At 47.9% G+C, this 12533-nt stretch overlaps 3 protein-coding genes across 3 annotated transcripts; all 3 read left to right on the top strand.

Moving 5' to 3' along the window:
• The first annotated feature begins 468 nt into the window (after positions 1-468).
• LOC136943750 (protein S100-A13-like) lies at positions 469-2885 on the top strand. The gene is made up of 3 exons (XM_067237190.1): positions 469-541; positions 701-1311; positions 2081-2885. Exons 2-3 carry the CDS (start codon positions 1183-1185, stop codon positions 2213-2215), a joined length of 264 nt encoding a protein of 87 aa, XP_067093291.1. The 5' UTR covers positions 469-541; positions 701-1182; the 3' UTR covers positions 2216-2885.
• Positions 2886-3198: 313 nt separating this feature from the next.
• LOC136943749 (protein S100-A13-like) lies at positions 3199-7802 on the top strand. The gene is made up of 4 exons (XM_067237189.1): positions 3199-3355; positions 4429-4503; positions 6372-6493; positions 7209-7802. The coding sequence occupies exons 2-4, from the start codon at positions 4479-4481 to the stop codon at positions 7365-7367; spliced, it is 306 nt and encodes a 101-aa protein (XP_067093290.1). The 5' UTR covers positions 3199-3355; positions 4429-4478; the 3' UTR covers positions 7368-7802.
• Positions 7803-11615: 3813 nt separating this feature from the next.
• s100t (S100 calcium binding protein T) lies at positions 11616-12180 on the top strand. Its single transcript, XM_067237188.1, has 2 exons — positions 11616-11777; positions 11960-12180. The coding sequence occupies exons 1-2, from the start codon at positions 11616-11618 to the stop codon at positions 12119-12121; spliced, it is 324 nt and encodes a 107-aa protein (XP_067093289.1). The 3' UTR covers positions 12122-12180.
• The last annotated feature ends 353 nt before the right edge of the window (positions 12181-12533 follow it).

Genomic DNA, 12533 nt, shown 5'->3' with positions numbered 1-12533 from the left:
TATTTCAATGCTAGGTTTTCTGTATCAAACATTAAAACGGAATTTCATGCCTTATCATGTCTTTTTGTCATGTCACTTTTTGCAAGTGATGGAATTTAGTTTGATTTGAACCTCAAACTGTGGTTATGTAAATATCTTTATTTCAATTAATGCATGTTTATAAATGTTTGAAAATTCTTTAGTTAACTGCAAACTATTTATAAATGTTTTATGAAGGAAAGTTAGAATTAAGTTTAACCTCAGAAAGAGGGATCACATGATGGAACAACAACTGGTGCGTGTCTGAATGTTTCTCTCAGTAGGGTAACTTAGCTTACACTGTCACCAGCTTAACCATGGAAATGACAACAGACAAGGAAACATTGAAAAGCTCAAAGTGAGCACACAGGAAGAAAAGGGGTGAATGATTGATTACGTTCATCTCCCTCCTCCACACTGCCGGAGAGGACACGGAGGGTATAAGAGAAGAAAGGGAGAGTGAAGGACGAGAGAGACTGACCAGCTGACCCACCACATTGTCCCCTTCTCAGACAGCATCCAGGTGAGAACCATGCTTCCCTAGAGCTCTTCATCTTCTCTGGTCAGGATCCTTCCATCCCACCACTGACCTGCTATGCTAGCACCCTCTGCAAGTTATATCTACAGTAGCAGGAGTTCAAATGCTTTGTGAAAACTGTAACATGCTGTTGTGTTTCTGTAGTTCCTCCTAGCAGCTCCAGTTGTGCCTGGTCTTCCCCTGGTCCTGCTCCTGGTCTTCCCCTGGTCCTTGTCCTGCTCCTGGTCTTCCCCTGGTCCTTGTCCTGCTCCTGGTCTTCCACTGGTCCTTGTCCTGCTCCTGGTCTTCCCCTGGTCCTTGTCCTGCTCCTGGTCTTCCCCTGGTCCTTGTCCTGCTCCTGGTCTTCCCCTGGTCCTTGTCCTGCTCCTGGTCTTCCCCTGGTCCTTGTCCTGCTCCTGGTCTTCCCCTGGTCCTGCTCCTAGTCCTGCTTCCGGTCCTGCTCCTGGTCTTCCCCTGGTCCTGCTCCTGGTCCTGCTCCTAGTCCTGCTCCTGGTCCTGCTCCTGGTCTTCCCCTGGTCCTGCTCCTAGTCCTGCTTCCGGTCCTGCTCCTGGTCCTGCTCCTGGTCTTCCCCTGGTCCTGCTCCTAGTCCTGCTCCTGGTCCTGCTCCTGGTCGTGTGTCTCTGAGATGGAGGCTGCCATCGCGGTGCTTGTGGCCCAGTTCAAGGCCTTCGCCGGGGCTGACGGCTCCACAGACACCCTCAGCAAGGGAGAGTTCCAGAATCTTGTCACATCACAGCTGCCCAACTTGGTCAAAGTAAGTACCCACAAACAGTGAGATGCTAAGTTAGAAGGGAAGCACGCAGTCCTAGCTGCTGTGCATGGCAGAGGGTGTCGGGCAGTAGGGACTCCAGCAAATTACACTTAAATCTATACATCTGTAAACGTATATACCTATAGACCTGCCTTGTTAGATGTTGACATACTCAGAGTAGCGAACGACCAGGTGCATCTGTACGGTATTAGTGAGTCAAGTGGCTGAGCGCTTAGGGAATCGGGCTAGTAATCAGAAGGTTGTTGGTTCTTCATTTGCCAAATGACGTTGTGTCCTTGGGCAAGGCACTTCACCCTGCTTGCCTCGGGGGAGAATGTCCCTGTACTTACTGTAAGTCGCTCTGGATAAGAGCGTCTGCTAAATGACTAAATGTAAATGTATTAGACACACTGACCAAGCCGGAAGGCTACAGTTTCCCCATCAAACTGTTTGCAAACTGTTGTTTTGCCTGTCAAGCTGTAGTCCTCAACATGGACACTAGATGGAGACAGATGTATGACAGTGGTATTTCTCCATGTCACATTCTGCTTGCCAAAGTCTCTTACCTGGGTTTGGTTGTCAAGTGTGAAGTGCCCTCCTTTTCTTACATAATTACCATAATAGCTGACAACTGTCTCCAGCTGATTCTAGCCATGTGGTAACTCACCTTGACTGACCTCCACCATTACTTCTGGTGGTAGGTGTTAGTCAGCAGGAAGGAAGCGGTGATAGAGTATTGAAATGCAGCCCGTGTGTCTCTCCTCCTCCTCAGAACTCTGCAGACCCGGCCGTGATCGAGCAGCTCATGAGCTCCCTGGATCAGAACGATGATGGAGAACTCACCTTCCTGGAGTTCTGGCAGCTCGTTGGCCGTCTAGCCAATCAGCACGGAGGCTTCAGCAGATAACCACTCTGAAGGGTCACGTTCTGTTTCGTTTGTTGCCACTTTGCTGTGTGCCTTTCTAGATGATTAATTACCATCTTAATTAGCGACAAGGGGATTTCACAATCATTGTAGATGCTGGTGGATCCTGTGTGATGGATTGTCAAGCTGTGATCTCTGTTTAAATGTCCTCGCTCACCCTTCGTCTTGCTTTCTCTCTCTTTTCTACCATTTCTCATTTTCCTTCTCAGCAAGAATTACCTCCCTGTTTTGACAGAATAATTGTCTTTACACAATACTGTCGTTGTACCGAACCAGCCAGACTAGAACTAATCCTATTTCACAACACACAGGTACACACTAACAAGACCAGTGTTGTGTAATGCTGGACTGACAACATTGTCTGTGTAAAGAGAGAATCTTGGTATGTAAGCTGAAGGTATTCTGGGCTCCAGTGGAAAGCAGGCTGCTTGTGTTGTAAGAGGCTGTGGAAGGAGAGCTGTGAGCTGGAAACATGCATGGTGGGAGAGACGTCCATGTATGATCAGTGTGTCCCTGTGTGTGATGTTGATACTCTTACTAACATGTCTTTGTATGAAACATGCCTCTCCTGTCATATTAATCAGTTGGCATGAGTACCAACCAGGATTGGAAAGGTTTTTATTTGAATAAACAGGGTGTGGCTGAGATATAGTCTGCTAAATATGCTCTCTTTGTGTCCTGTATGCATACACACCTTAAAACTTGTTGACACCTGTCCGTTAGGGCACTCCTACACTAGCACTGTGGATAGACTAGACGACTCTGCTATGCTGGGCAATGTAGCATGTTGCGTTCTTCTGCTGTCTCAACAGCAACAAAACAGACACCGTCTTGACATTAATTCATGTAAAGTGTGTCTTTTACTCCTCAACAACAGAGCAGTTTTGGTAACGTCGCTGAATCACTTCCCTTGTGCCAGAGCCTCCATTCCAGAGACGTTGTTCATCCCCCCTCCTTTCCCTCGCACACGCCCTACGACAAAAAAAAGTTGTCTGAAGGAAATCGAATAGCGGAAGCGAGATCATTTTGCTGGTTTATCAAGTCTGCGCTCTTAAGGGAGAGGAGAAATCTACTACGAAAGCTGATATTGTGCACACTAGTGACTTTTTATTATTAACTAAGGTGAGGTAACTGTCCACTTTTTTTTAAACAATTGTTCTCAACTCGTGTAATGATCTACCTTCTCTTCTCTCGCACTTGAGTTTATTTGCTAACTTTGTAGTGATGGATACAAATGGCTCTTTTTGCAAAACTAATATGCATGTGTGTCAGTTATAGGTAGTTTCTTCCGAAAGGTCATTAATTTTAAATAGGCCTAACTTGCGGGCGACTCTATTGTGATTACCTAGCCTTTTGGCCGCAGGTATCGTGTTGTCCTTGTCGGTAACCCAATCCTCAATCCCTTTACACTTCAGGAGACACCAGAGTCCTCGCGTTTACTTATTAATGTTCTCCATGTCAGCCTTACCTCGGGACCACTCTACAAATCGTACGGATTAGTTAGGCTAAATGTAAACCCAGGAGATGCAGGCGCGCCCCCCCGCCGATCACATTCACACAAGAAACACAGCAGGCAGTCCGGTAGTCGTTCAGGGTAATCCGCTAGCGTCAAAACACGGGAATCGGTACAGCGACTCGTTCACCGCTCTTATCAGCATGTATTATTAAAGTCATGATAAGACTCCGGTAGCGCGAGTCGAATGGCAGCCCAGGTGTATTTAATGGCACGGGAGAGAAATGACTTGTCCCGGCTGTTCCAGGCGATGACAGATATGTTGGTTTTAGAGCACGATGGTGCAGAGTGAGGAAGCGAGGCAGTCACACCTAGTGCAGGATTGGAAGTTCACCATTCCACCGCTAGACCCTAGGGGCCCCCTTCAAAAAATTAGTCTTTTGGATATAATATGTGGGCCAGGTGAGCAGAGAAACACAAGATTATTCCCGGTAGGAGAGGAGAGGCAAAGACTCTGAAGTGCAACACAACTTACATTTTTCGTAGGCCTACTCCGGATAGCGGTCATATTCCAAGAGTGGTAGCCTGAAGACGAGGTCCGATCAAGGCCCTGTCATGAAGGCACATTTTAAATGGAAGTCGACATTGACAAAGCTGTAGCAGATCATTATATGTCTTATATAAATAGGCAGCTTTTCCAATAGTCGATTTCATGCTTATTTTGTGTTCTTTGTATTTGCAGACAGAGACTACCCAGGAGAAGACCACGTGTTCCAGTTCAGTGAAGAGATCATGGCAGCTGAAAATAAACCCACAGGTGAAATGCAAATTCCACACATCCACCTACTCCCTGTGGTCATATGATCAACTGAACCCCTGATTAAGTTCTATAGGACACGGTTAACTGTTCATTTATCTGGTTTACAAAACCCAGGGTGTGGGTTACAGGGGGTTTAGGGGGGTCTGGCCCCCCTAATTAAGACTTGGACCCCCCCAAAAGAGGTAAAAGGTCAGGGGGGGTCGATACACACCCTGGAGAAGTTGACCCCCCGAATGTCATTGTATAATTCGCACTCTGCATAAACCCACTGGTACCTGAATAACAGTCTAGGTATGGACGACTCCATGCTTGTTAGGTCTCTACTCACATATTCTCTGTCTCTCGAAAGCCAAGCTTTCTATATGCAACTGTAATTCACGACTCCTAAGCCTTGACAAAAGTTCAGCTCTCCTCCTTCCTGTCCTGGTTCTGTCTGGAAGCCCCCTTGTGGCTTGTGGGCTTGTCCTGGTTTTAGCTAAGCCTGGTTTGGTTTCACCTCCTGCTAATTACAGCCCCTGTTTATCTCCACAGTCACCACGGAGTCATGTCACTGTCAATCATTTTGATGTAGTACCAACAAGGCCACACCCTGACACACACACCTGTCGGTAGTACCACAAGGCCACACCCTGACACAAACACCTGTCGGTAGTACCACAAGGCCACACCCTGACACAAACACCTGTCGTGTTTCCCATCAAATAATCATGAGAACCTTGATGATGACAGGTGCTGTGTATGAGGTGTTGTTTTTAAAGGGCGTGCGTGCGTGCGTGCGTGCGTGTGTGTGTGTGTATAGGGGGGGGGTCTGCTTCTCTACATGTGTACATGTGTGTGTTACAGGGGGGTGCTATATATGAAACCGAATCCGTGGCTCACAGCTCCTGCATGCCCAGTAATTAGGTTAATGCAAGACCTGTCCTAATGGGGCTTGTGTGTGTGTGTGTGTGTGTGTGTGTGTGTGTGTGTGTGTGTGTGTGTGTGTGTGTGTGTGTGTGTGTGTGTGTGTGTGTGTGTGTGTGTGTGTGTGTGTGTGTGTGTGTGTGTGTGTGTGTGTGTGAGAGAGACAGAGAGAGACAGAGAGAGACAGAGAGAGACTACTGAGGTTTGGCCTTCGTGTCAGATGGGAGATTTACCTTACTCTAGAATTACCTTGAGGTCATCTCAACATCACCATACGTCATTCTCATTGTGTCCCAGACCTCGTCCAGAACAGCACGACACACCCACATGCTAACTACAGGCTCACTGTTTATCATTAGGGCTTCACCAAGAACTAAACCAAACATAGCATTGTTGTGAAACAGGGATGGGTATAGCTCAGTGCTAGATCAGGAGATCACAGGTTCAAATTATCCCCAGTAAATTGAAAAGTCCCTCCTACAGAAATAAATGATTATTATAAAAACTCGACACCATATACAACACGTATTAACAGAGGGCTGGGATGTCCAGGGGCACTAACATGGTCACATCACAGCTTTATTGTTGTGTGTCCTGACCATGCTGAGAGAGTGTGACAGGCAGGTGGTGGCCGTGGTAACCGGACCTCCTGGCTCTCTACTTGCCACAGAGGGTTAGGTTACCCTAGCCCTAACCCCCACCAGAGGTCACAGATTCCATTGTGTTTCCCTCAGTCTCCCCCGGCCTCCTCTCCATCCCTCCATCAGTTTACCTTAAACACCCTCCCTCATCCCTCCATCATCCCTCTGTTTATCTTACTGTCCATTTGGGCTAGGTCTCCTCCGACATCATCCCCTCCTCCCCTGAGGGATCTCCTCAGTTTGAGTTTTTCTGGACGTCGACTGTGCCTGTCCTTAATGGTTAGCAGCATCTGAGGTCCACCTCTCTTTTCCCTCCGGCAGAAATGGAGTCAGCCATCAGGACCGTGGTGGGCACGTTCGCTAAGTCCACCGGGGGACAGGCCACCCTGGGGGGCAAAGCCTTCGATGGCCTGGTGAAGAAACAGCTGGGCCAGATATTAGCTGTGAGCCTCACTCTCTCCCCCCGCTCTCCTCCCTCTCTCCTCCCTCTCTCGCCCCACTCTCCTCCCTGCTCCTCAGAAGTGCTCTGGTTTCTGTGGCTCTGGAGTTCTGAAAGTCTTTCACATCATAATCATGCATGCTCACATCCCTGCTCACATCCCTGCTCGCATCCCTGCTCGCATCTCTGCTCACATCCCTGCTAACATCCCTGCTCACATCCCTGCTCACAATCCTTCTCACATACCTGCTCACATCCCTTCTCACATCCCTGCTCACATCCCTGCTCACATCCCTGCTCACATCCCTGCTCACATCCCTGCTCACATCCCTCACACATCCCTCACACATCCCTTCTCACATCCCTGCTCACATCCCTCTCACATCCCTGCTCACATCCCTGCTCACATCCCTGCTCACATCCCTTCTCACATCCCGCTCACATCCCGCTCACATCCCTTCTCACATCCCTCTCACATCCCTCTCACATCCCTGCTCACATCCCTGCTCTCATCCCTGCCCACATCCCTGCTCACATCCCTTCTCACATCCATCTCACATCCTTCTCACATCCCTGCTCACATCCCTGCTCACATCCCTGCTCACATCCCTTCTCACATCCCTCACACATCCCTCACACATCCCTCACACAACATATATTATAGATCGATGCTGCATGTTTGATCTCTGTCTCTCTTCCCCTCCCTCTTCTTCTCCCAGGGTACAAATAGTTCCTCTGCTTTGAAGGAAATGCGAATGGGATTGGACGAAAACAGTGACGGGAAGGTCAGCTTCAAGGAATACCTCACTCTGATTGGCTACCTGGCCCAAAACTTAAGCCAGCAAAGGATGGGAGACAATGCCAACGTGGCTTCCTAGACCGTCTTGGGGATCCATCACTGTGGAGTCAGACAGCCCTCCTGCTGTGCATGTCAGTCTCTGCCTAACTAACCAATGCTCAGTACACTACACATAATATTCATACACTTCCTGTAAAACACATACACTACACAGAATATTCATACACTTCCTGTAAAACACATACACTACACAGAATATTCATACACTTCCTGTAAAACACATACACTACACATAATATTCATACACTTCCTGTAAAACACATACACTACACATAATATTCATACACTTCCTGTAAAACACATACACTACACATAATATTCATACACTTCCTGTAAAACACATACACTACACATAATATTCATACACTTCCTGTAAAACACATACACTACACAGAATATTCATACACTTCCTGTAAAACACATACACTACACAGAATATTCATACACTTCCTGTAAAACACATACACTACACATAATATTCATATACTTCCTGTAAAACACATACACTACACAGAATATTCATACACTTCCTGTAAAACACATACACTACACAGAATATTCATATACTTCCTGTAAAACACATACACTACACAGAATATTCATACACTTCCTGTAAAACACATACACTACACAGAATATTCATATACTTCCTGTAAAACACATACACTACACATAATATTCATATACTTCCTGTAAAACACATACACTACACATAATATTCATATACTTCCTGTAAAACACATACACTACACATAATATTCATACACTTCCTGTAAAACACATACACTACACATAATATTCATATACTTCCTGTAAAACACATACACTACACATAATATTCATATACTTCCTGTAAAACACATGTATTACACAAACATGCCATCTTTGGAGAGCCATTGTGTTCTGATCCCTGTGCCGGTGTGTTCTGGGTCATCCATGACACGCTAATGTCTACACTAAGAAGCACAATACAACCAGTATGCAGACCAGTCACTGTTCAAAAACATTGAACAATAAAGTTTTTATATACAAAACGGCTCCACCTGTTTTGACCATTTCTATACAGCATACACATGAAAAATTGATAAAGGGTCTTTAAATTAGGTAACATTTTTCTCTTCCAGTTCAAGATTTGTTCTTAGAGGAGAGAGTTGACTGAACGGGTTCCAAAATTACATCTCTGTCTTAAGAGATGGAGGAGTCAGGTGGCTGAGCGGTGAGGGAATCGGGCTAGTAATCCGAAGGTTGCCAGTTCAATTCCCGGTCATTCAAACTGACATTGTGTCCTTGGGCAAGGCACTTCACCCTACTTGCCTCGGGGGGAATGTCCCAGTACTTACTGTAAGTCGCTCTGGATAAGAGCGTCTGCTAAATGACTAAATGTAAATGTAAGAGCCTTTAAGCCATTGGCTTGTTTTGAGTTCAGGACTAGGCCAGGCCTGGGAGGAGTAAACCAGCCTGTCATCTACCTGCCCCCCCCTCCCCCCCTCCCCCCTGCTCCCTGTATCCAGGGCCTCCCAGCAGAGCCTCTTAACGTGGTCATGTGCCACGGTCACCCTCCACATCACTCGGACACATCAGCATATTGAAACCAGACACTGATGCATACACTCCCCATTCTGTTGGAACCTGCCGACTGCAATGCTACACACACACACACAGTATACACATGGCTCCCTCCACACACACACACACACACACACACACCACCACACTGATACTCTATATCTAGCGCTGGGCAGATGAACAAGGGGATGCACTCAGAACTTCCTTGGGTGTATTGGCAGATAACTGTATACTGTTACTGTGTACATCTTAACAGAGGCGTCGTGTGACACAGCTAGTGTGTCTGTGTCTGTCATGCAGGACTGCTTCCGTGTTGCCTTCCTATTACCATGTTTTTGTTGTAGTTTTTCCTTCTGTCCAACAGTTTCCTTATTTTATCTGTTTGTATTTAGTGTGTGTGTGTGGGAGAGAGAAAGAGAGCTTGCCTGACGTGCGTGTGTGCGCGTGTGTGCGTGTGTGTTGACTTCATCCAGATAATCCAACACTAATCCCTGTGACACTGTATCAGGTATGATCCTACCTTTCACAGGGTCAAACACAGACACACACACACGTGCACATTCAGGCAAACACTGCATGCATGGAGGTTCTGTGTGTGTCCTGCTGTTCATCTCAGATCTCGTCCTCTCCTGTGTTTTGACACATGCTACATACAGCCCCAGTCCTGCCAGGATGCTCCAGCGTGACGGAGTAAGTAAGTGATACGTTCTACGCACCAGTGCTCTGTTGTAGCCAGGACAAGCCTTGCAAACGAGAGTGTGAACTTTATAGGTGGACAGAAAATGACCCTTTGACTCTCCCCTCTTTCAGCTCCTCTCCCTGTTTGTTGCTAAGGAGCTCCATGAGAACTTTAGACCCCATGATTCTGAACAGGAATGGAGTCTGGATTTTACACATTGCCAAACCAGCCAAACCAGAGAGTGCCTCTATCTCAAAAGCCAAGGTATATCTCCTAAATAAGAATTTTTTATATTATCTAATTTTCTCTCTATCTCCTCTTTCTTGACTTTTAAAACACTGTTCTGTCACATCTACTGTAAAAGTGAATAACAGGTTAGGAGGGCCTGTACCAAGGTTCCAGTATTGTTAGCGTTGGTGCGGAGGGGGAGGGGGGGAGGGGGTTGGTAAGGTGTCAACTGGGTCGCAGAAGTCCACAGCGTAAACAGATATGGAGGAGAGGAGATGGGGGGGATGGGAGGGAGGTGAGGAGTAACAGGTGGAAAGAGGGAGGGATGCTGAGAGAGGAGGAGGAGGGGAGAGAGGGAGGGGGTGGAGAGAGAGAAGTATTTAAGATGCTGTTCGTCTCGTCCTCCGCACCAGTCTTTGTTAGTCGTTTCTCTGTCCTAGCAGCACAGCCAACCAGCACTCGTCCTCCGCTCAGGTAAGAAAGAGAGGATGACAGAGGGATTGGAGGGTGAGGGGGGGTAGTGGAATGTTGATCAGATCCAGAGCTGGACTTACTCTGAATGAAAGAAACAGCACCATGGCTGTTAATTGTAGCAAACGGAAGCTTTTACGCAGATGTGGGTTCTCTAGAGCTACAAGAAGATTGTTGATTTTTCTGTCTGTGTGGAGGTTGTCTGTTTAGCTGCATGTTCCAGCTCTTTGCACTCTGCCTTTATGTCTCCCGTTCAGTCCTCTGTCCTCCATGCCCCTCTCTCCTCCACATCCCTCTGTCCTCCACACCCCTCTCTCCTCCACGTCCCTCTGTCCTACACGCCCCTCTCTCCTCCACATCCCTCTGTCCTCCACGCCCCTCTCTCCTCCACATCCCTCTGTCCTCCACGCCCCTCTCTCCTCCACGTCCCTCTGTCCTACACGCCCCTCTCTCCTCCTGCTCAGAAGATCCAGAGGTCCTCCTGGAGGTTCACGGTGACCGTGATCCTCCAGAGACTTCCTGTGATCAGACAGAATGAGACTAGACCTTGCTGACAAGATGAGGCAGGTGGACGGGGGGGGGGGTAGGAGGGAGGAGGGGGTTACACCTGTCTCCTGGGTTACACCTGTCTCCTGGGTTACACCTGTCTCCTGGGTTACACCTGTCTCCTGTCCATCCGGGAGGAGCAGGAGAGGCCAGCTCGGGTTGCCCCTTTCCTCCTCCTCCCCCTCCTCCCCTTCCTCCCCCTCCTCCCTTTCCTCCTCCTCCCCCTCCTCCCCTTCCTCCTCCTCCCCCTCCTCCCTTTCCCCCTCCTCCCCTTCCTCCTCCTCCTCCCAGCTCACCCTGAACTGGTCTGGAGGTTTCACCAGTTTAGAGTTTCAGTCTTATCAGCTCACATATCCTGTCTGCTCCTGTTTCCCTGCGGAGAGCAGGTCTGGGGTCAGCTTCACCACCAAACTTACTCATCTGAAACATTAGTGGATGAATGAGGAGGTGACCTTGTGTCGCTGACTGGGAGTCACTTTTACTGGGAGACAGCTTAGTGCATGGATGTATGTGTGTCTGTTTGTGTGTCTGTATGTGTGTGTGAGGGTGTGTGTGTGTGAGGGTGTTTGTGTGTGTGTGTGTGTGTGTGTGAGGGTGTGTGTGTGTGTGTGTGTGTGTGTGTGTGTGTGTGTGTGTGTGTGTGTGAGGGTGTGTGTGTGTGTGTGTGTGAGGGTGTGTGTGTGAGGGCAGGTTGACTGAGCAGTGGTCAGATACACCTGCACACTGCCAACACAGATAACAGCAGCGAGTGTGTGATGGTCTCTTCTGTTCTGCAGCATGTCGATGCCCAACTCTGAGAACACCTCCACCCTGGAGAACGCCATGCAGCTGATGATCCAGACGTTCCACAAGTACTCCGGCAACGAGGGGGACAAATACACGCTGAGCCGAGCCGAGCTGAAGGAGATGCTAACCCAGGAGCTGGGGAACTACCTCGGGGTGAGCAGCCGTCTCCTGGCTCATCTGAGTCACGCGTACCGACACACACATGCACACGCGTGTCCCCACACTCGCCCCTTCCCTTTCTCTCTCTTTTTCACACACACACACATGCAGTACAAACAAGATAGATTTGATACTGTTATGAGCTCTTAACGCATGGTGTGTGTGTGTGTGTACAGAATGCCCAGGATAAAGAGGCAGTGGACAAGGTGATGGGAGACTTGGACTCAAACAACGATGGTGAGGTGGACTTCACTGAGTTCATCATCCTGGTCGGAGCGCTGACCGTAGCCTGCAACGACTTCTTCCTAGAGTACAACGATAAGGGAGAGAAGAAGTGAACACACACGCACACACTAGCAAGCACAAACACACACACACACGATATTGAACACATCGATGGAAGAAGTTGAGAGGGTGAGATGGAGAGAAGTATATTGTCCTTGAGCCCTGCCTTGGCTTGCAAACACCACACACACACACACACTCACTCACACACACACACACACACACACACACACACTCACTCACACGCACCTGAGGAGAGTACACGAGTGAAAATATGGAGTTGACATCAATATCAATAACAGTCATTGTTGAACATGTGAATATACAATATAAAATATGTCTCTCTTGCTTTTCATTCATTTTGTAGCTTCTTTTTCTTCATTTGTGGTTAAACTGTTCCTCCTCGATAAAATAAACGACGTTTAATCAAGCGTTGGTTTGAGGACTGTTTTGATCTGGTGTGTC

Source organism: Osmerus mordax, chromosome 6, assembly GCF_038355195.1.
Source record: "Osmerus mordax isolate fOsmMor3 chromosome 6, fOsmMor3.pri, whole genome shotgun sequence".
Classification (NCBI taxonomy): Eukaryota; Metazoa; Chordata; class Actinopteri; order Osmeriformes; family Osmeridae; genus Osmerus; species Osmerus mordax.
This window is presented reverse-complemented; position numbering and strand designations above follow the sequence as displayed.